This window comes from Phaethon aethereus, assembly GCF_964289735.1.
Source record: "Phaethon aethereus genome assembly, chromosome: 5".
NCBI lineage: Eukaryota > Metazoa > Chordata > Aves > Phaethontiformes > Phaethontidae > Phaethon > Phaethon aethereus.
The window spans coordinates 45,253,185-45,277,889 of NC_138579.1; the positions used below are offsets into that span (position 1 = coordinate 45,253,185).

Genomic DNA, 24,705 nt, shown 5'->3' on the forward strand with positions numbered 1-24,705 from the left:
AATCCTACGTGAATGTGTATGAAACAAGAGCCTCAAGAGCTGTGTTAGGGTAACTCTGGGCTTTGTATCTCAAGTTAACAGTCATTTTAATAGAGAAACAAACATCACTTACATTATGCTTATAAGAATGAATTCAAAGCAATACTCTGCAAAAAGGACATTATTCCACAGAAATGGGGAATGTGATGAACTCTTAAGAAGAAAAATTGTCAAAAAAATTCTGCAGGTTACCAGGGGTCAAAAGCTTCTTGTTTCTAGCCCCAGATGTATTCATCCAGACTAAGCTGTCTGTCTCTCTACCTTTCTACAAAACCTAGATAAAGTACATAGGATAAGTTTTCTTAAATATGGAGAAATTCACTGCATCTCATTAATATTCAACTGTAAATGGATAGTGAAATTTTCTGGGCAGGGACATTAATAATTTTATAAAGTGCTGTGTGTACATTCACAGTGCTATATAAACACTACTTTATATACAGAAAAAAAAAAATCACTGCAGTTTTCCTTTGGCTTCTTAATTTGTTCACCCTTCTAGCCTGTCTCCTGCTTTAGAGATGATTTACTAAATCCCCGCCATGGCATACAGTTAATGAAATTTCAAAGAGTGGATGGGGCATGACAAAGGCTACAAGGAGTCAGTTCTTCGCTCACCCAAACTTGGATGGACTCGGTTCTCCTTCCCCATCTTTGTTTTCATCAGCTGTTCTGTGTTATTCCTGCTTTCCCTTCTCCTCTCCCCCATGGCGGTGTGATGTCAGTTCTGCTTCCCCTTCTCCTCTCTACCCCAAGGCAGTGTGGTGTCAGTTTATGCTGCTCCCTTGAAGCTTCCCTCCCCACCCCCAAGGAGCTGGCATTGGTCCTTCTCAACACACACTGGTTACAAACACAGCAAACTTCAAATAAGGGAAAAAAAAACAAACAAACAAACAAAACCTCAGTGATATGGCACCTAAACTCCAAAGTAAAACACTGGAAACAAAAGCACAAACTTGTCCTCCATCTGAAGCGGGATTCTCAGCAGAGGCTGCAGCCGAATCTTCAGGGGAAGATGTGCCAGATAGAAGGCATGGATCAGCTTCCAGGACTGTAAAAACACAGCCTTAGGGCTTCGAATCACTAAGTGCGCTCCTCTCCAACTTACCAGAAGATCCTTCTCACTCCAGTCCCGGAGGGGAGGGGCGCTCAGTATGGCTTGCTGTCATTCTTAGAGCGCTTGAGCTGTACTTTCAGACGCTTCATGCCAATCTGAAAGCCGTTCATTGACTGAATGGCAGCCTGTGCAGAGACAGGATTGTCGTAACTTACAAAACCTAAAGAAAGAAAAATACATAATTACACCATGCCAAAGCTGTGCAGAACACCTACTCACAACTGGAAATGCAGGTACTCACAAGGTAAGAGAGGCTTGCATGAAACGCCATTTTCAGAAGCTCACAACTGTTTTAGACTCTTCATAAAACTTCTTACTAAGGGCTCTCAGACAAAGCATTGCTTTCTGACATATGGAACTTTGGCCAAAAGATACACAAAGCTTAGGAAATTAAAGTAATACTTTTGTTGGAAGACTAGAAAACAAGTACTGCTGTTTGTTTTATAAGAACTCATACCTGGGAGAAAACCAAACCTGGAAAATGTTAATCTATATATGAAAGCTCATTAAAGACAGAAGACTGAAATCGCCTTCTTGGTATTACAGGAGTAGATCTGTTTAGAGTGAATTAGCTGTCAAGGCAGCGTGGCACTTGTACCACTATTATGTTTAGGTCTCTCTTGGATGAAAAGTTGTTTATCTTTCCAGGGAAAGAGCATCCTTGAAATAAACTTCTCCAGGGTTTTGAAGGAACCCATTTTAAAATAACTTCAGTCAATGGCTGGTATCACTACCTGGGGAGATCACTCCATGTGCAGGTGTTACCGCCTTATGCTCAGCATATTTTTGTGTTATCACAACGCATCAGATTGTCCACACCTTTTGGATCAAATACTAAAAAATACCGGATATGATGTAGGCACAAAGCTATGAAAACCATAGAGAAAGGCTCACCTCTCCTAGTCCATCACAAGAAATCTCCATCTATCAAAATAGTCACGAGAGCTTACAGCTTGCACTGGGGTTTCAAAGTGAGGAAAATAAAATCATGACTCTCTCAGTCCACATGTGCAGCCTCCTACTACACAAGCTAAGGAAGAATACGTTCTTTGCTCTTTTGGCATCACAGACTTAAGCAGTTAACTGAAGAGAATCTATTTGGGTAGTAACAATAGCATGACAGGTTGATTTACAGTTTTAGGATACACTTCCCACCCTGATAGGCCTCCCATCTAAATACACAATAAGCAGAGCAAAATTAGGATAAGAGATGCAACCAAAGTTAGGTAGTAAATAAGGGCTGAAATGGTTTTACCATTATAAAGTTTTCAAGAATTAGGAGAAAGCATTGAAAATTGCCTTCAGAGCATTTACAGAACATCAGAGTCAATTGCTCCTATGCTATAGGATAGCCATGATAATTATGTATAAAAATACTAATAGAAATCATTCATAATGATAATGTAGTATGTATATAGCTGTAGTATACAAAGCTACATAAACAATTTGTGAAAGTACAGAAAGGAGGAAGAAAAGGATCCATACTTACCATGATTACAGTCTGCAAACATGAATCACAGTGAATTATCTAGGGCCGTAACAGTATAATGAGGCATAATAGTACAAAAACCAGGAAAAGCAAAAAATCCCAATAAAAATCAGGAAAATACAGTTCATTGTTGGAAGAGTTCATATTTATTTATTAGGGATATAGAGAAAGAGTCGCTACTTGACCTAAAAGCTGGACTAAACAATATACTGGAAAAGAGATTACTAGAAAGCAGCCACCTTTCTACAGGTAATGATTAGACTCAACATACCAAAACACTTGCTTAGATTGGTCTGCTTGTCAATGAAAACCTTGGCAGAGACGACATTTCCAAATGGCATGAACATCTGCAGCAGATCCTGATCCCCAAACTCCTGGGGGAGATGGTAGATAAACAGATTGGCTCCCTCTGGACCTTCAAACAACAAGTAGGAACATAAATTCATAAAGAGCAAGGATAACATAAGCCTACCTCATAAAAAATGGTGAAAGAGCCATTCAAGCCAAATTTTCTAGATAAAACAATGAAACTGCTGTTCACACTTCTGTGGAGTACTTGATCCCAGAATAAATGAGCATGACCCTTTGCTGGGATTGAACCTTCAAATAATTCTAGGTCTTTCTCACCATTTTTGCTTGTAATTTCCACATTGTGCCAAAACTGGTTCACAGATCTTTGCTGTAACGAAAGCTGAACAGTAAGTTTGAGCCCCAGATGCTGATGAAACCAAAAATGGCTATACAAAGCTAGCGGCCCAAAGAAGCCAAGTAAATCTCAATACAAAATACAAGCAATTGCATTACTTGTAATCTGACAGGTTCTTTTCTAAGCATCATCCTACATTCTACTGAAAACTTACTCCTACGTTCTTCATTACTTTACACTGCATGTTAAATTGATTCTGAAACTGAAGAAGAGGTTGGCATTAAGTATCTGTGGGAAGAGGTGAAGGACCAAGAAAACAAAATTAACAAAACCTCAACTGATTCTCTGACAGTGGGGTGTATCAGGCTGCAGATTCATACTCCTGTCCTCAGAGAAAATGGAAGAGTACAATTACTAAGAATTTAAGACTAGACAAATCCTGGAAGAAACCTCCTGTATAAAAACTACTTTGGACAGCCCTTAACAGAGAGATCTCACAGGTTTTCCTTCTTTATATTCAGTAACTTTAAGATTCTAACAAATGCCACCAAATAAGAGCTCTGCAAAAGCTGGCCTTGTCCTTTTGAAAACCCTTCTCAAGTTGTTCCTACAACTTTCTGCCTACCTTCTTTTTGACTTCCCGCTGCACCAATACTCTGCTGTGTTAAGAGGCTCTGGTTATAGAGTGTGGGCAATGCAGCAGCAGCATATTGCTGGATTCCAGAATAAGCCTGCGTGAGGGCTTCCATTGTGCTACCTGTCCCATTTGAGAGACCACCACTGCCAAGTCCTCCATTTAAGGCTGCCATTCCTGTATAAGAAAGAGGAAATAAAGACAACTGAGTACTTCCACTGAACCAGATCAATTATCCTTCAAATACTCTGCACTATTATAAGAAGCAAGGAGCAGAAATAGCCCCCCACAGAACTAGCACAGCCTAAGGAATGATAATCAGCTATATCCCCAATATACCACACAGCTTACCTGCTAAAGAGCTAACATTGAGGCCTGCTGTAGCCCCTGCCAGCGTCTGCAATGCTCCAAGAGATGCCATTGGATTAACAGAGGAGCTGCTACTGGAGCTAGGTGAAGAACCTGCTATTAAAATAAGATAATTAAACTTCAAGCAGTATTTTTGGTCCTGATAATTCAACTTCTTCATTAAGTTATTTCTGTAGAAAAGGCTGGTAAAGCAACACAGTATACTATATGTAAAAAAAAGTCCCAAACCCACACAACTTGATTGATCATACTGCTTACATCTTCTAATCCCTTCATACATTTCTGAAAAATTTCTACTTCATCATAACATCTACCCTTTGTAGCAATAATAATTTCATTAAGTGTAAGACAACTAAGATTCAGACAATATACGAACGTTAGCTAAATTTTGTACCTCAACATAAAGTGACCAACAGCAACGCCTGTTTCCTTCTGACTAACGTAAGTAAGAATCACTTGCTACATACTAACATCTGTCATTCCAACATCACACAAGGTGAAACAGACCTGAAACACCGATACTAGGGACATTAAAGAAAGATCCAGTCAAACTGAACATACAGTTCTCCCATACTGCCAGAACAGGAACAGCAGATGCACGTAATAAATTTCCATTAAAAATCCCGCTGCAGTAGCTGGGACTAGGGCCAAGAAAAGCCTTGGAATGTAATCCAAAATACATAGTCTATCCTCTGTTGACCGTGCTACTCACATCTTCAACCATGTTTACTCAGTAAGAGAAGTCTATAGATACAGTACCAAGCAGACTAACAGCTTACATGGCCTGCCAAATTCTACAATAAGCATAGTCAGTTCTACAGAAATAGACATCAAAACCATGAGAAATAAGTTTGCCAAGCGGGTATATCAAAAGAAACAGAAGTTCAAATTAAGGTCATCTATAAAGATTATGGACATTATAAAAATAAGGATAGTATTTTTATAATTATATAGCAGTGGTTTTCTAAGTAGTCCACAAACATGTTAAGAAATCTGAAGAAGGTAAATAAGAAAAGCTACGTACATTGCTATTAACCCAGGAATTTAAATTTAGCGCACAAGATCCACTGAAAAATATTTATGGCTTCTACACATTAAAAGATACTGAAAAATGGTGTTGTAGAGGCATTTCGTAGTCTGCTTTCAAGAGGAATTTATCTGTCTGACCAAGTGGGTAACAGAAGAACTGAAATTTAGGCATTTTCAGTTTCCTTTGTGTTTTTGTGATTCTCAGTTATGCTGTGTACGTCCATTAAAACTTTGAAAAGAATTGTTAACATCTTTCAAGCAGATTCACACATGCTACATATATGAAGTGGTGAATATGTGGCACAAAGTCTCTGCTGGAGTGCAATATGGTAACTATTTAAATGGCATACAGCAAACAAGCCCCAGCAAAAACTGTACATAATGAAAGTAGCTGTACCTAACAAAAGCTGCACAAGAACCCACGGAGCTGCACTTCATTATCACTGTTTAGTTTTTGTACTGACAGAGGAAATGACAAACCTCCTCTAGGAAAAGCTCTACACAAACTCTCTTAACAAGTCAGAAATTGAAAGACAATGTCCCAAACTGTATTTTAAGATGTTTACTCTGAAGAAGAGCAAACACTTCCCATCTTACTATCAGTAGCATATTAAATGTTGGAAAAATACAGAGAATAAGTTACAGTATCACCCTCAAGTCAATAGGAAAAATAGCACAGCTAGCTGAATAAAATATAGATACAATATAGATATTACATGTTTATATATGTATAGATGTATTGTATATGTATCATAAATACAATATAAATCTACAATATAGATAAAATAGATACAGCTCGATTTCAGAAGATCACTTGTTTCTGCAACACTTCATTGCTAATCTGCAGAATTAAAGACACTACATTTGACAGATGAGAACATCATTTAAAAAAACCCCAAAACAATAAAACAGTAATGGTATGGGAAAAAAAAGAACGAAGACAAGGCTAGAGAGCAAAGTAAAATATGGAAGGCATCCATTCCCTCTTTTAAAAAGGTTGTGATTTTAACTAGATTAATTTAAACCACTACAAAAAGCTGAACACAGTTATTTTAGTTTATCTGACTATCAGAAATCTCTTTAAGCAAAACAAGAGACGTACAACAAGAAGTACTGAAAACGTCAAGATAATTTAACACCGTTTGGTTTATTTTCTTTACTGAGTCGGCACCTCATTTCTCATGATGACTAGAGGCAGATAAATAACAGTACAGAAATACAGAGCAATTACAAAAGAATACTCCCTAAGTACAGTCTATATACCGATGCAGCAATTTGTGAATCTAGGATTTTTTCAGCCAAGGGCAATGTCTTTGTATTAAAATTATGATTTTCATCCATTAATTTCAGTGCATTTTGGTCACCAAATTGTTTGACTCTATGATGTTCTAAGGCAGAAGTTCTGCAATTTAATCATGCTCTATGCAAAGAAAGAGCACTTTTTATTTTTGAACTGTCAGCTGACAACTTCACCTGATATCCTGTAATTTTTGTCTTCAAAAAATCTAATGATTGCTGTTTTCCTACTTGTCTTCATTACAACACTAATATATATTCGTAGGCTGCAATCATATCCTTCTCCCATGTCAGTCTTCTATTTTCAGGCTCCCTCATTGCTCCTATTAGGGAAGGAGTCCTACAGTTACAATCATTCTTACTGTTCTTCTATTTATTGTGTATTATTTTAGATCAGAAAACAGCACACAGTAGTGGAGATGGAAAACCAATATAGTTTTATACATGTTTTTTACTCCATCCCTAATTCTTAACATTGTTTCTGTGCAGTTTCTGGTGGGTTGTTGAGGTTTTTTTGTTTGCTACTGAAGTTATGTTTTCTTAGATCTATCTACTGAGTTGCATCTAGACAAAAAGGCTAAGTCTAACAGAACTAGCTGAAAATACTTGAAAAGGTTTTCAGAAAATTTGAATATGTAGTAAAGAATAGCTAGGAAAGATAATGAAACTTGGACAAGGACATCAACTACCCACTTGTGGAGGTAGGTAAACTAAGGGAACAGTAAGTCTGTTCTAATTCAGTCATCTAGCATCCAAGCAATGAGCTAAAGAGCACTAAAATTCAAGCAATGAATCTGACTGAACTGTACCAGAATTAGTTCCAGTAAAAGCAGAAAGACTATGATGTCTCTGAAAATGATTTTCCTGGAGGTCAGCACACTAAGGTAAGCAAAGTCATCTAGTCTTTGCTGGGCCTTTGAAAGCAGAAGAAATGGAAACACATCAGCTTTTGCAACCATTCTGCTTTGCTCTGGAGCTGACAATTCTTACTGATGTCCAAGTTGAAAAGATGGCAGACAAGACACTGAATCCTGAAATACTTCTGTAATATTTTCTTGAATGTCCCTTTCACTAGCCAGCAGTTTAAATGAGTTTATCTAAGGCCACAGTCTCTGTAACATGAGTTACCTATAGGTGGATGCAGCAGCAGTCTGTTCAGTTGCAAAGAGTAGCTGCTTTATTGCAAGGTTGAAGTTTTTGCTCCATTCTGTTCTACATCAAAACACACAATACTGTCCAAACAAAATCACCCGAAGTAAGTAGGGAGACAGCACAAAAACAATACTTAACACATCTGAGTTCAAGCATTCTCACATGTACCCTGTCCACAAACTCTGTACCATGTGGACTTTCAACTTCCCCAAACACAAAAGATATCAGTGCAGATGAAAGAAAATCAAAAAGGTAACGATGCATAATGATTGTCTGAATTTTTCCAACAATTGTGCAATTTGAGGACAATCTGGGACAGATGTCCAAATAAACATCAGGTGAACATTTGGATGATAGATGGATAGAAGTCAAGCTGGTAGTCACCTCATCTGCAGTTAGGTTTAAGAGATTATCACAGTAGACTTTGCCATATGTCCCACAGACAAAGAAGGCATTTACTAACACGTGGTGCTGAACAGCTATTCACCGACTTTTTTTCAAGGTCTAGGTATGGTTCAAGAGGGATGCTCCGAATGCGTGGAGTCCAACAGCCTTCTATGTGCATACATACAGCATGAATGCACATACAAATATTAATCAAAAGAGAATTTCAAGTTTGCTTTTGTAAGAGATAATAGCTAGTTCAGAGTAAAGAGTTAAAAAGTTGTACAATTACAGGAAGTATCATGAGTTTGAATGCTGTCTGTACACACTGAGGCTTCCTCTTCCCCCCAACTTAAGTACGGTTTTAAAAGGTGAAGCATGTTCATACCTCTAATGAAAAGCACTGAAACTTTTTCAGAGTTAGATGTCAGTGACTACATATAGACCACATATCCTCCAGAACTTTTTATTTCTTTTGAACAAAGCTAATCTCTACTCTTTAAAATGATAATTGGAATTAAGTTTAAAGAGCAATACAATAGTGACTGCTTCATGTTACAAGCCTGTGAAGAGTGAACTGATACATCTGTATAGGATATTAATTCAAATGACCCATCATGATTACTTAATTGCTGACACACAATCATTTATCAACACGACTGGCAATCAGAAAGTTGTTTGGATTCAGCACAGAACGTGCTTAAAAATGGACTTCTCCCCACCCCCTAGGCCCTCCATCAGCATGATCAAAAGTGGAACAGAGTCCTGAGATGTGTCTCATCAAGGGGAAAAAGGAACCTGCAGAGTGCTGCGGAACAGCCAAAATTCATGGAGGGGAAACCAACCCCAAAGAATTACACAACAGTTGCATCACTTCAGTTGAAAGGGACCTTTGTGGATCAACTAGTCTAATGGTCTACTCAAAGCTGGTCTAACCTGAGTTAGATCAGCCTGTTTAGGGTCCTTTGCAACTGCATTCTGAATCTCTGAAATGATGGAGACTCCACACCCCCTCTGGCACCTGGTTTCTGAGCTTAATCACTCTCACCATTAATTTTATTTTTCTTTTATATCCATTCAGAATTTTCTCTGTTGCAACTTATGTCCACTGCCCTTCTCCCTTCACTGCAGACTTCTGAGAAGAGGCTGCCTCTGCCTTTTCTAACATGTCTGGCATTTGAACTTCACAACCTGCCAGTCCTTTTCCCCACCTCAACAAATCAGAAAACAAACTTGCTCCAGCCAGTAGATGAGAGTGCCAACAAGGAAATCTCAGTTGTAAACTCCAGACACAGCAAATTGTAACCTGACAATTCCAGCTCTGTTACTGTATGAGGAAATGTGGGAGAAATTCTTGGATATATTCACCTTCATGCTTTTTCTATGATGAAGCAGCATTAGTGGGTTATAAATGCAGCCCTTCTATAGCATCAACATTTTGTTGGGGGTTTTTTTTGTTTTGTTTTGTTTTGTTTTTTTAATTATAGAATACGATACCATAGCAGGGAGTCAAGATAAATTTTGAAATTTTAATCTTTAAGGATTGCAGACCACAAAGTTTTTATGTAAAACCACCCCTGTCTAGCAACAGAACACTCTTTGAACTGAATTCTTTCTTGGGGATTTCTCTAAGTAGAAAACTCTGCAAAGCACCCACGGTTTAACTCCTGATCGTGTGACATAAGGTTTTCTGAACAGCTTTTCCTTGTAATCTCTTTATAATCTCTTAGTCCAGCTCCTTGGTCCTCCTATGCAATATGAAAAGCTACCTGTGGAAATTTAAAACACTGCCCAACCCCCTTTGGTTTCTCACAATCACAGGTGAAGATGTCAGCTCTGTAGGCTGTATTTCAAAACTGGATAAGCAATTTGGCTTTTTATTAAAAAAAAAAAAAAAAAAAAAAATCAAAAAACCAAACCCAAACCCACACACTATGCCATAGATGCTGGGAAACTGACACTCTGAAAATACAGGATCTCCCTTCCCATGTCAGGATTTAGAAATAACTGAAAACAGGATACAAAAAACTGACTACAATACTGATCCTCATTTGTGGTAAAAACTGACCATGTCTGATGTAAGCACAATTTAATTTACTTTTTGGGTTTTTTTATTTGTTGCATTTAATGATCACATTCAATAATAAGGCAGCAAAAGAACATTACTGGACATTCTAGGTTATGTACATTATCCAGAGAGGCTAAAGTTAAAAAAAAACAAAACCAAACAAAAAAAAAAACCAAAACCAAAAACGCAGAAGAGCAAGATACTGATTTTTATGTGCAAGTTATACACTCAGTTCTAGACAATGCTTTCTAAATGTGCTAGGGGTCTGCTTATTCTAATTCTGCGAGGTAGTCAGAGTATCCTTGTGCTCATTAATGCCAGAGGAATATAAACTGCACTGTTATAGTGCACAGAATGCATTACTTCATGCTTAAGGCATCTTCTATTTCCATGTCCAGAGGAACAGGGTACATCTGCCACAGTACCTGCCTAAAATCACAGATAAACCAAATACATGATGTGATTGTAATAATGTGACTAGAAAGAGGTCACCTACCTTTCTGCTTCATGATGACCTCAAAAATTCTTTTTACTCTCAATTAATCTGACCATTTGAGGGAAGGAACACAGCAGGTATAAAAGCCTTTGCTGGTGGCAAAGATATCTACCCTAAACAAAGGCCAGTTAATCTACGAGTAAAACTGCTTATCTATTAAAGAATCAACATGAAAGTGACAAAGAGGGACAGACAAAACAGGTGACATCTATCCTTAAATGACTCCTAAGGCAACCTACGTCATAACACACTACAGCATAGGCAGTCTCTTACCTGAGCTGGTGAGCACACTCAGGGGACTGCTGGAGGAAGTGAGTGCAGCGGTACCACTCGGTGTATTCTGAGCTGCGCTGGCTGCAGCTGCTAATGCGGCCAGGTTCTGTAATTGCATCGCATTCAGTCCTGCAACACATTGAAGAATGCACAGTTTCTTCTATAATAGTCACCACCATCCAAGCTTAACAGATCCAGCAACCTCAGCACTTCACAAGGCAGTAATGGGAAGGAGCTTAAAACCAACAGGCTTAATACTAGTTACTGATCTTTTTCTACATTGTGATTCCTTGTTGGAACTAAAAATATTCTTTGCCCAGATCGATGAGTTTCCATAAAAGACCAGGTATTCATAATCCCAGATGTAGACTCCAGAGTACGGAAATTTTCAAGCAGTGTTCTCTCCAGTCACAAAAGCGTAGCAGCTTTACCTGAGAGTTAAGCCAGGGTCTGACAGCACATCTGCAAGCCAGAGAACTCATCAAGACACCAGACCAATAACCGCCTCTTGTCTCCTGTCTCTCCACTCTCTTTGTATGAGAACAGTAATAACTGCAGAATTCTTTCAAGGTGGCCCACACACCACAGTGGCCACAAAGTCAGACCTCTAACCCACCATCAGCTGAGTATCAGCACCTTTTGTTTGGTCTCTTTGGCAGTCAAAAAGCAACAGTCAATTGTCAGACAATGTTAAGTGGCAACTCCTGACCACAAGATCCGCCAATGTACATGTAGGCTAGTCAGCTGGTCAAACAGATGTGGCACCTCGTCTTTGGATGCTTAGCAAGTACTTGGTGACAAAGCACACATCTCAAATAATTAAAATCTCAGTTTTGTAATTTAAGTATGTAAACAGACAACATAAGAATGTAAGTGACAAAGCAGTATAAACCATTTATTTTCTAAAACTTTCTGCTACCCCTAGCATAGTTCATTTATTGTTTTTTTAAAAATCTTTTTCAAGTGTTTTCTCTTTGTGAGAGGGTCTGTTTCCCTAACCACATTTAGTGCCTGAAGTAGAAAGATTCTGCCTTTATTTAGATTCTCAAAATGACATTGTAACAGGCATGAAGTTAAAACCAAAAAGTTTTATTTTTTGTTCTTATTGTGCTACAGAGGGTTAAAAGTGCAAGTGTTAGAGCTAGTGAAGAACAGAGCAGCTTGCTTCCTTTCTGAAGCAGTCTGGCATGTGTGCACTGCACCTGTCCTCTTGTCATTACATTGTTTTCCCATCTGCTTTCAGAGTCAGGACAAAATTTTGTCTACGAAGTATCATATAGTTTGGGATCTAATTATCTACTCAATTTTTCTTTCTATAAATTTTAAGAAAGGAGATCAGCTAATATATTAACAAGACTTTGAAACTAAAACTCTTTTCTGTGAAGAATTACAGACTTGGAATAATTCTTTCAGAACACCATGCAACACACTATTTATACATCTGAGTTCTCAATTTTTAAGTTTTTTTTTTTCTTTTTTAAAATAGTGAAGACAGAATTACCCTGGAAACTTCACAGGCAACCTCAGCTAGTTAGCCCCTTCTCCCCGCCCCAATCCTTATTGTAGTAACAATTAACATGAACTGCTGTACTATTTTTCTCCTTTATTACCACTTGCTTTTAAACAGACACAAGAGGGGGAAAAAGAACAATATCATGCACATAACAAAATCTATTATAGATCACCACCACATAGGATATTAGTGACACTGATTTTTAAAAAATTGCTTTTGGCAACAGTCTTAGAAAGAGCTCTTTAGAAAGAGCTCTGAAGAGGTCTAACACGAAAAAAGTAAACGTACGAAGCTAAGGTTAGAATCTACCTCAAGTATAAATCAAAGTTCTTACGATCGAAAATGTAACGCTTTGTAAAAGCTTGCAATTGTTTTGGTATACCCATCAGTAACAAGTCAGTTGTAAAGTGTATTTGTACTTTTTTAACACTTTTAGATCAACCTCTGCATAGACAGGGCATGTAGTATTGTGAACTACCATACAACTCCAGGAGGCAATTTTAAAAGCTTAAAATGGTCAGTATTAAAACCAAAACTACAGTTTTTCTGCCAGCAGAAAAAATTTAGAGAATGTAGTGAATGGAGTTATTAACATGTTTTATTATTCCCCACCCTGTGAAGACAGAAGGGACAATCAATTTGCAGTCCCAATACTGCTATACTTAGTGAATATTCTGACTAGCAGTCCACAGCAAGGAATTTGGCTCATACCTATTAAGCTGATATTTCCCTAATAGCAATAGTGTAATCAGTTGTAATTCAAACAAAGGAATTAAAGAACCTGAATGAAGGACTAGTTCACATTCCTACCAACACTGCATTTTCAACTTTGATGTATTTAGGACCAAAGAATTTAAAACAGGAAACCTAAGAATCCATTATTACCGAAACACGTGCGTTAGTGCTTACTTCAAAACACAATGCTTCAAATATGCACCTGTTTGGATGAAAGTAAATATACATAGCCATCTTTTTGTACCCAAAAGGGAAGATAATTTTAAATGCTAGAGGTAGGGGAGATTACCAGCATACCACCACTTACCTTGGGGACAATGGTTAACTAAGATTAAGGAACATCCACACTTGTAGCAGAGGATTCCTGTCATTCCAAAGGAGTGGATAAACTCAGAACTGCTTATTGCAAATGGGATTAATGTGTCTACAGCCTTTTGGCTACTTTTTCTATCCTCCTCCTCCTTTCTTTGCCACTGAACTTGTCTTTGGGTGGGAAAAAAACTCACCTCCCATTGGGTGGAGGCTGCTCAATGTGTTCAGGTTCCCAGATGACGCAGCTGCTGTCTGCTGAAGGAGCTGCAAATAAAGCTAGACATTACACCAAAAAACAAAACAAGAGTGAGAGTGAGGGCTGGCTCCGCTTCTGGGAGAAACTGCATCACACCACAGCCAGAGCGCCGTCACAAAGGGAACTCCCACTGCCCATGCACCACATTGTAGCAAAGCATAAAGAGAACTCCCCTTACACAATTCAGCCAGAGCACCACCATCATGAAAATCCATGTTGCCCATGCATCACATTGCAGCCAAAGCAACAGCACAATGCTTTCCTCACTCAACATAACTGATGTTGAGGGAAGTTTATAGCTAATACACCAAGACAAAACCATTAGAATTAGTAGTGAGAGAGAACTATTCAAAGCACCTCAGGGCAGAATTTCATCCCTAAGGATATACTACCTCAAGCCAGACCTTACAGCTGACACTGCCATCATAGAACAAATAACAAAAGCCATTCCAAAACCAAAGAGCCACTGTGAGCGGGCACCCCCTCCAGTTCCCTTAAGCAAAGCAGCCATGAGAGAAATTTCAAGCCTCGGCTCAGAAGCTATTTAGAGGGATTTCCTATTCCTTTCTCCTAGGTGTTATAAAAAATTCTAATCTATCAAACCTAAAGCAGTAGTAAAAGAGAATGCCCTCATTTCAACAGTATACCATACGAAGAATGAGATTACATTTTCCTTTTCTGTTCCCCAGACCTTGTATTGCATGAATACAGTTCTCATAGCTATTGTGGCAACCCTCATGAGCCACAGCTCATTAGTTCATGAAAAGTTCACCCTTTAGGGACACAGCAAAATCAACTAAAATCAGTGCAGACTACCTTCTGTTGTGTCATTTTGCTAAAGAGAGTAGTTTATCTCTATTTTCTGTGGGTTTTTGGTGGTTTTTTTGTTTGTGTGGGGTTTGTGGTTGGTTTGTCTGGGGTTTTTTTTTTTGTGGGTTTTGTTTTTTTTTTTACTGTGCACTGCAGCTGCTTGATGTTTCCAACCTGATCATCTTTTCTATTGGGACAGCACCAACTACTGTTCTAGGTTTCACTGGAAGGGCATGAAAGAAAAAGGAAAAATGGAAGAGGAATACAAGAACTATGTCATCAGATATACATGAAAAGGGTATTTATATGGGTAAACATTGAGGCCATAACACATAAAGAAAATCTTCCCAGCAAAGTCATTCTACAGAAGATGGGGGGTGGGGGTGGTGAAGAGTTTCAGCAGTTACAGCTACAGTGACTGGGGTTGAAATCCTCACTTAAATGTATCCTGACTAGCTGTTAGCATATGACTTCATTTCAGCCTCCTCAGCCACAAAATGGGGATTAAGAACCCTGCTCCTATCTGTTAGGAGCATTCTAAAAATGAATACATTAAACACTACAAGACAGATTACAGTGTCTGTAATCCCAGAAGAGATGAAAAAGAACCCAAACCAGAAACTCACTGCTAAGTATTGGGGTCCAAGTGTGTTGAGACCAGCCAAGTTTCCCCATACTGAGGCAGCGCTGATCTGTTGCATTTGTTGCTGGAGTTGCTGAGCAATTCGTTTCTGCTCTTTGTCCTTCTGCGTGTCTGCAAATTTTACCACAATGGGAGAAGAGCAACCCTGCAAACAGCAATTGAAACAATTACATACTTGCTATCTGCAGCAGTCACAAAAATACTGCATTAAGACCCGGTCATTGGAAGCATTCCTCTCCCCCCACATGCATACATACTTATATATACTCAAACAGCACATTTCATTAAAGGTTCAAAACCTCATTTGCTTTTAATTCTATTTTGTATTTTGGTATTTTCTCTGCAAATCAAGTTTCTATCTCGAGCTCTAAAAACAGAAGCAGAACAAACACAAAGGTCCAGGGGTAGTATTTGTGAAGAAACACACACTGCACTTATCCTTCTCTCTGCTCTCTAGTCCTCCAAACTCCATAGTGAGTGCCTGACAAATTACATCTCCTGACACCCACTAACTTGTTTTACCTCCATGGTTTGTGCTTGGTGCATTGCTTTGATTGCTGTTTGTGCCATGGCTCTTGTTGTAAAAGTCACAAATGCACAACCTAGGGAAAAAACAAAGGAATCAAGTCATTCACTACATCCACAATTACTGGGATGAATAAAGAAATGAAAATGCCTGTGGAGAGTGGGGTGGGGAGAATCACAGAAAGAGCTGAAATGCCACCTTGAGTTGCAAAAGGATTCATCCAATGAAGAACCCCAAACTGTTACAAAAGCTTCCTGCTTACCTCGGCTCAGGCCATCTGGGCCCCGCAATATCCTGCATTCTTCAATCTGCCCAAAGGGGGAGAACATCACTCGGATATCATTTTCATTGCACTTCTTGGATATCATTCCAATAAACAACTTCCTATCTTCTACTGCTAAGAAATCAAAGGATAAGAGTATTACCAGCAAATATGCGCTTACTAGATCTTATTTTGTTAAGTCTTCTCCATCAACTGCCGTTATTTCCCATGTATTTAGGGTAGGTGCTTGTCAAACCAGATTCCCACAAATGGAATCTCTTCAGTTTAAGAGGATGCATATGAGATACCTCAATGAACCTGAAGGATGCCTGTTTCATCATGTTTTATGTTTACATTTTGCTGACTGTTTCTCCCTTGCAAGCCTGTGAACTGCAAGAATGTAAGAAAAGGAAAGAAGTGTATCAGATTCAGGACTTCCCTGTATCTCCTGCAGTCAGTTCCTGGTGAGTGAGAGAAGACTTGTATGTATTTTATTGGACTATTTTCATCCTCTCTTTCTCTTCTATTGCTAGACTACCAATGTACCTAACTGTATCTAAACAAGTGAGCTGCAGAAAGCTTCTTTCTAGCCTCTTTATCATGCCAATCACTTTAGATCTGCCTGTTTCCTCATGCTCCTGTCTCAACAGTGGAAGCAACAGCAGCTGCTAAAACAGAATAGTTTCAGTTCTGTTTCAGATTCACCCATTCTGGTCTGTACCAAAAGCCTGAAAATAACACCTCAAATCAGAACGACGGACTGTGTGCTACTGTATCTTGCCTCTAAATGCTGATGCTGCTAGACACATTAGAGTTGAAGGATACCTTTCAGTGTGCAGACCATTTTAAAATAAATGGTCCAGAAAGACCCTTCTCAACTTTTCAGTTAGCAGTTACTAATGTCAGTTTAAGGTCACTTAAGGGAGTGGGGTGAATTTGAATCCAGGGCAAAACTTTTACTTATTTAAGGATGCTAATCACCTCTTAAGAATAATTTGCTTCATCCTTTAAAAGCAAGTATGCAGAATACCATTTGGAAATATAAACCAGTTTGCAAATACAACATTCAGCACAATATAAAATATAATATGATGAAGGCTGTTGCACAATTTGAAACTTCAAGAGAGAAAGTCTTCTTCTATTTAGTGGTGAGGGGAAATCAACTTATTTGCTGAGTCTTCTGTGGTGTTGAAGAGGAAAATTCTGAACTATTCCAGCCCACATGACTTTGACTATTAAATCCTAACGTACCCAGTTCACTTTCAAGCTCTTAGAGCAGAAAGCTGCTTTCAAATCCTTTTTGCAGCCCATTTTAGTTCACGAGATCCAGAATCCCTTTTATTAATGGCAAGATAAAATACTTTAACCTTTCTTTTCTTATTTATACTTTCACCTACACTTTTTGCTAAAACTGATGTAATTCTATAATATCTTCAGAACTGCCACCCTAAAATTCCATTAAATACTTTTTTCCTCATTCCATTATTTTCCCAGGATATTTGTGCGCGCGTGTGTGTGTATAATGCAAGATCAATTTTAGAGAACCTATTCTGCTCTCCTCTCAACAGTACTTCAGAAGAATTACTCCTTTCTAGATATATTTATACAAAAACATATTCTGTACACACATGGAGGAATTTGCAGATGGATATATGTTACCTATATATCCCATATTCTGTTTTCAATTATCTTAAGATGGAACCTTTCCGGAACCAGGATTATCTTTTTCATGACACAACGCTAATCTTATAGTAACTGTGGCAAATGAAGAAAATAAAATTCAGCCAAGACTAGAAGGGCTGAAAATACAAGATGCTAAACACTTTCTTTGCTTATCTTGCAGCAATATATATATATAGACACACATGCATTTGAACATCTATATATACGCATATAAACTCATTGTGGAAATACATGGATAAATAATAATTTACCCAACGGTAGATGCTGAATGTCTTAATCCATCTGAAATGGCCAATGTACAGAAGTAGTCACAGTTTTCTCTCTACCAAACATGTTGTGAATTCTCAGTCTCCCTCATATGCTACAAGAAGTTTTGACTCCCCCCCTAGCTGCAACAGGCCTTGCTTCAAGTTGGTCAAGCACCTGGAAAAGCATTTCTAGATTTCATAGAATGGTTTGGGTTGGAATGGACCTTAAAGATCATCTAGTTCCAATCCTCTGCCATAGGCAGGGACACCTACCTTCCACTGTATCAGGTTGCTCAAAGCCCCATCCAACCCGGCCTTGAACACTTCCGCAGCTTCTCTGGGCAACCTCTTCCAGTGTCTCACCACCGTCACAGTAAATAAATTCTTCCTAATACCTAATCTAAATCTACCCTCTTTCAGTTTAAAACCATTACTCCATATCCTATCACTACAGTCCCTGATAAAGAATATCTCCCCATCTTTCCTGTATGCCCCCTTTAAGTACTGGAAGGCTGCTATAAGGTCTCCCCAGAGCCTTCTCTCCTCTAGGCTAAACAACCTCAAATCTCTAAGCCTGTCCTCATAGAGGAGGTGCTCCAGCCCTCTGATCATCTTCATGGCCACCTTCTGGACCTGCTTCAACAGGTCCATGTCCTTCTTATGCTGGGAGCCCTGGAGCTGAAGGCAGTACTCCAGGTGAGGTCTCACAAGAGCAGAATAGAGTAGGAGAATCACCTCTCTTGACCTATTAGCCCTTCTTTTGATGCAGTCCACAACTGGCTTTCTGGGCTGCAAGCACACATTGCCAGCTTGTATTCAGTTTTTCCATCCACCAATACCAAGTCCTTCTCCACAGGGCTGCTTTCAATCCACTCATAGCTCAGCCTGTATCCATGTTTGGGATTGCCCTGACCCCAGTGCCAGACCTTGCACTTGACCTTGTTGAACTTTGTGAGATTTGCATGGGCCAACCTCTCTAGCCTGTCCAGATCCCTCTGGATGGCATCCCTTCCCTCTGGAGTATCAACAACAACACTCAGCTTGGTGTCATCTGCAAACTTGCTGAGGGTGCACTCAATCCCACTGTCCATGTCCATAACAAAGATTTAAACCACCTTAGTACAAAGAAGAACTCACTGGATGGTTCCCTAACTGACAACATGGTTCTACCACAAGCAGCAGCAGGAGATACCGAGTCATGGAATTTTAGAGACATCATTTACACCACCTACTGTACTGAAAACACACTTCCCCCCCCCCCCTTAAAAAAAATCAGGTCTCAAATTCAAGATGACTTTATCAGCAGCTGTTCAACAAAAGGAAAAACCTCAAGCTTCCCTACTGGCACTAATGATGCCAAACTCAGACTTTAGTACAGCTTACCATTACTCTTTTCACTGTCAGCTGGTTTCATCTGGATAGGATGGTGCATCTGAAATGTAGAAAGATTATTTAATCCTAGATGCATTCACTTTATACTATATGAAATACATCTCGTAAGAATTGTGGAAGAAAGAAATGGTAGCCTAAATTGCCTCTACAGAAGTGCATATGTAACAATACATAAATTTCTAGAAGAAAGAAAAGCGTTCCTAACGATATGCCATCATTCCTTCTCAGAGAGTATTATAGGAGCCATGTCTACCCACTTCACTACCATATTATTCTCCCAAATGCTCCAAAATTCCCTGAAGATCCATCATCATACAAGTCTCATGACGTTGCTCTTTTGAATAGTTCTTTTAAAACATGGTTTGAGGGCAAGATAACATATGTTTGTATATCAGTGTGGTGCCAGTGCTCAGAAAAACAAGATAAAGTTGTGAAGAAAGCATGGCTCTTCTCTTACCCCTGGGAGGATCTTCATGTTGTGAAGAGCATTCTGTGCTTCTAGTGCAGCTTTACGGGTATAAAATGTAACAAAACAGCACCCTGCAATTGAAACAAAATGCTAGCCAAGAAAACTACAAATCTTGATGTGCTGTACAGAAATTGCAAATCCCACTTCTATCCTTCCAACGCAAAATGTATGACAGGTAGAAGAGGTTAGGCATTGAAATAGGTAGGTATTACTGATTGTGACTGCTTAAAAAAATATTTATATGTGTAATACAGTAAGATATACTCAGAACTGACCCAACACCACCAATACAACACTAAAACAAACTTTTAGATACATTTGCCAAATAATTGTTGGCTACTTCCATTATCAAACTCAACAATTATTTGCTAGTACCAAAAACTTAAGTTTCACAGGAAATAAAATATTGCATATAGCTGAACTGCAAATCCAGGTACAGCATTTAGTTAGGATTTGATGTACACAAATGACTAAGTCCTCAATTTTATATTTTATCTTGAAACTGTGACACTTCCAGCAACATTTTGATCATACCATAGCATCACAATGATGCTCTGGAGCAACACAATATTAATTTGATGTTTTGCTTTGCAATTATAATCCATACTCTTGAAGCAATCCCCATCACTTCTGAGCTCTAAAATAAAGATTTATGATTTTCCTCAGCTCAGCTAATGACAGCCCAAGTATAATTAGACACACACACTTAAAGACTAGAAGACCTGGTCTTGCATGCACATCTGGTCACACAGAGCTCCACCACACAGGAATGTTTCAATCAGCAAACAGCCAAGATTGTAACTATGTGAAAGCAGCTAAGACCCCAAGTCTCACATGAGAAGTATAGAAGTTCTCACCTTTGCTTTGAGGAGGGTTTTGGCTCCTGTCCCTCAAAACATTGATTTCATAGACAGCACCATACTGTTCAAAAAGTTCTCTTAGATCTTTCTCACACCAGCTCCGTGGGACCTGACCCACAAACATCTTGATAGCATCTAGATCAGGTTGGTCTGGGTGATCCAGCGTGCCATTCATTTTCTTTGAGCTATGAAAAACAAGAAAGAATTTCTTATTTATATCTTTCCACAGATTTTACATGCTGTTGCAGCTAGAAGAAGCATGCTTACAGTGAGATAAGAAAAAATAATGTTTCTACACATATATAAATGTATATGATGAAAATATACATATAAAGAGAGACTCTTGCACATTCCCAGTCCTGCATACCAGAGAATATTCATAAACATCATTCACATTCATTGGCAAGCTGTGTACTTGGAAACCAAACACCCTCTACACAGCCGTTTAAAACTTCTCTTAATGTTTGTTCCTATAATGTAGTCAACATCTGAGATTCAGAACATAAATTTGTTGAGATGACTGCAAAATATCATTAGTTCAACCATGTAAAATTTTACAGAAAGAAACCAGAACAGAAAGGAACGTAAGCTCAGTCTACTCACAGACTACTGAAGTTATCAGTAACCACTGAAAAGTACAGCATAATTTTTTTTTCTGTTTTTAAATGTCACTATCTGGGACTGTTTTCTAGGGTGAAGATCCACCTTAAACCAGAAACAGGTACAACTGAACAGATGAGAAATTTCATTAAAGGATTACAAGGCAATAGCTCTTTGTGAAACTAGGGAGCTTTCAAGAATATTTGGCAAAAAACACAGGCTCAGGTTGTACATGAACAGGTTGGGATTGGACAATCTAGTTAGTCAAGAGACTGAATCAAGTTGAGTTATGGTAGGGTGTTAACATAGGAAAAAAGTCACTTCTTAGACTACAACAACACAGTTTCAAGTATGGGAATCTTCAATAGGCTTCAAGGCATTATATCTAGCCATATGAACAGTTTACAGCCTATTAATAAAACTGTGTTATACTCCACGCAGCTAGATTACAGTCATACACTGCTTTCTGTATTGACTCCTCACTGTTTGTCAAGTGCAATGTGAGGTCTTGTTGTCAGTAGTCACAGCCTGGTATACCACAAGACCCATCTCTGTGGAAGACTGACTATAACGACATCCTATTGTTGTTATAGTGATTAGTAGGTTAAAATTGCTGACCAACCCCTGTATAATCTAGAAAGGACCTGGGGAGTGGAATAGTAACTATACAATGATTCCCCCCGCCCCCAAACTCTTTGTTGAAGAATAAAAGTGGCCTTCTTCCAGAGTAGTCAGCTCTCTCCATCTCTGCTTTTCTCCTTTAAAGATAGTTTTTGAATGGCTTGTAACTGCACATTACAGTAAACAGCATTCCTCTCACTGTCCACCTGCAATCATATTCCCACCCAAACAGAATTTAAAATAAAAAATTTCCAAAGCAGGTAACGTTTAGTTAATTTTTCCCCTCAATACGTTGCTGTTAGAGCCTAAGGAAAAACTGATGCCAGGAAAAGCTCATAATTTTATAGCTGTATGAAGAGACTTCAGCAACAACAAAGCTTATTACTAGAAGGGAAGGGAATCATCATAAATCCTTTCACTCCTCTCTACCTTTCCACTCAGAAAGGGTGAGCACCTCTCCAAATAGCCAAGGCAAACAATACCTTTTACAAAGAGGTAAACTACCTCTTTTCATTCCAATTGAGAACAACTGGAAATTATTTACCTGCTTCCAATAATTTTCAGCCCTGCCTTCTATGCCATGGGTAGCTTCAAGAGCATAGCATGGCTCCTGTTAACTGGGCAACTCAATAGTATTCAAGGAATCTTTCATTTCTAATTAAAAGGTTTAGTCTGGAGTCATTAATAGGGAAGAACAGAAACTGTTCTTGCAACAATTGATTTAAATAACTGATTTTATAATATCAGGACCTGTAGCATACTATAAATAGTGCTGTCAAATAGCTTTATTCCTCCATAGCCCTCAGCCCCAAAATTATCAGATCATTTTTCCCCTTATTCAAAATCCAACATCAATTGTCAATGCCCATTGGATTTCTTCAAGAAAATAAACAGCCGGCTCTCCTCCTGCCCCTGCCACCCCAAGTGGAGTTCAGACATCAGAGGTTTCAGGGACAGCAATTCCTACTATCACTTTAGTTATAAGCTTATACATGAAGACAAAATACTTACACAGGGCTAGCATTCAAGGAGCAATGGTCCACCATCATCTCTGGGAGGAAATCCAACTTGAACGCAGCCATCACCTCAGTCTGTGACAAACTACTAACACTAAATCAGTGTATTGCCTAACCCCTAAACAACGCCACTTCCAAAAGTCCTGCAGGTCTTAACACTCAGCCACACAAAAAACACTCAAACCACAGAAACAGAAGCTCAGGGAGACCAGCAATAGACACCACAGAAACAGGCTGGACTGGGAAAGGGACATGGAATCCCAGATTAAAAAGGGGATGTGACCATGTGAAGGGAGGCTCAGCTTAATACACAATGAAAATGCTGATGCACTGGGCTTGTTTTGTGCAATTTTCCCTGGCGAAGCAGTACTGAGTGCACTGTCAGATAAACAGAGTGTCAGATCCATGAAGATAGCAATGGGTAACAGAGCAGAAAGAATACAAACTCCAGTCTTTCCATCCCCAACTAACTCCTTGCCTCCCAAAATGGCTGTGTCCGAGGCCTTGTGGTTCAGACAGACACTTCACACCTTAATATTGGTGATATGGGAAGTCAAGAGGTTCCTTCACCATAAACATTTTCAGTGGCTGATCTCATTCTTTTCACCTTATGCACTATTTTTGACACTCTCCTAACTTCTAGGGAGAAAAATGCCAACTAAAATGTTTCTCCAATCCTGCCAAAAAAAAAAAAAAAATCAAAGCTAAGAAGATTTGATTAGTCAAAAATTCCTTAACTACCACAGAACATCAAAACCTACCCCTTTTATAAGGGCAAAACACACATTGTTCTGGAAACAATACTTTGCGCATCATGCATCTATAAATCCAGATATACAGAGCCTATAGATGATAAAGAAACAGAAAAAAACACAGATTTGTTTAAAAATGTTTTATAATCTTTGAAAACACTGATCAGAACACCTCAGCTGCTTCATCATTAAAGCAGGAATAACATGTTGACCAAGGAACTGTGAGGTGTATTTATACATACAACACAGACCTCTTGCTAAACCTCCAATACCCAAACTAATGGGGAGATAATCTAGATAATGCTGGATGCATTGGGAGATACAGAAATATTTGATTGCAAAGAGTGAGTGCTGCAGAGGCAGCTGGGTGTGTCCAAACACTCCAGGAGGGATGATTAATTCAAGTCCAACATGAATCCAGATAAGCCTTATGTATACGGCGATATAACCACAAAATAAACTCTTAAAGCATCAAAGAATGCATGCTGGGGCAGCTGCAATCACTTCTTTCTTGTCTGTCAATGACTGCAACATGTACTTGCAGTTATTTAGACCAGCCAGTATAGACAGCTTGCTTTATGCTTGCACAGTTACAGCATGTCAATTATTTTTTCGTAAATAACCATTTCTAACCTCTGAAAAAAAATAAAGAACATTTCCAATCTTCTGCCTACAGTGAGGTTCATTAAACGGTTATTAAAAGGAGTTAGACCTTGTAATACAAAGAGATATGCATGTTACTGCAAAATAAGAGAGGACATGAATTCAGCACACCTCAGATATTCAACAATAACTACTTCAAGCATGCTCTTACTATGTGGTAAAGGCAAGAAAGATTATTCTTTGATGCGAAAGGTGTAAGCTACCTGCTAAGCACCACTGTTAAGAGCATGCAAATAGGCACTAGGCAGCACAGGTCAATTTATTAGCTTTCAGCAAACTGTTCATAACTACCTTCAGACACATCTTACAGTCTTTCCACTTGAAAAATGCCATGTTGTGTAAAACACATCATATG

The 24,705-nt window shown here is 38.8% G+C and overlaps 1 protein-coding gene across 12 annotated transcripts; it reads right to left on the bottom strand.

Annotated features, from left to right (window-relative positions):
- Nucleotides 1-246: 246 nt before the first annotated feature.
- On the bottom strand, nt 247-23,001 carry CELF1 (CUGBP Elav-like family member 1; the record flags this gene model as incomplete). 12 transcript variants are annotated; one of them, XM_082000750.1, is made up of 13 exons in its annotated part: nt 247-1,313; nt 2,914-3,057; nt 3,914-4,099; nt 4,274-4,384; nt 10,990-11,118; nt 13,744-13,825; nt 15,242-15,403; nt 15,781-15,860; nt 16,047-16,178; nt 19,361-19,409; nt 19,827-19,909; nt 20,696-20,883; nt 22,931-23,001. In XM_082000750.1, the coding sequence occupies 13 exons, from the start codon at nt 22,999-23,001 to the stop codon at nt 1,186-1,188; spliced, it is 1,545 nt and encodes a 514-aa protein (XP_081856876.1). In that variant the 3' UTR covers nt 247-1,185. The 12 variants fall into 12 exon arrangements, with proteins under 12 accessions (XP_081856876.1, XP_081856875.1, XP_081856878.1 ...); XM_082000749.1 differs by having other exon boundaries at nt 4,274-4,387; XM_082000752.1 differs by having other exon boundaries at nt 13,744-13,813; nt 16,047-16,181.
- Nucleotides 23,002-24,705: the final 1,704 nt, after the last annotated feature.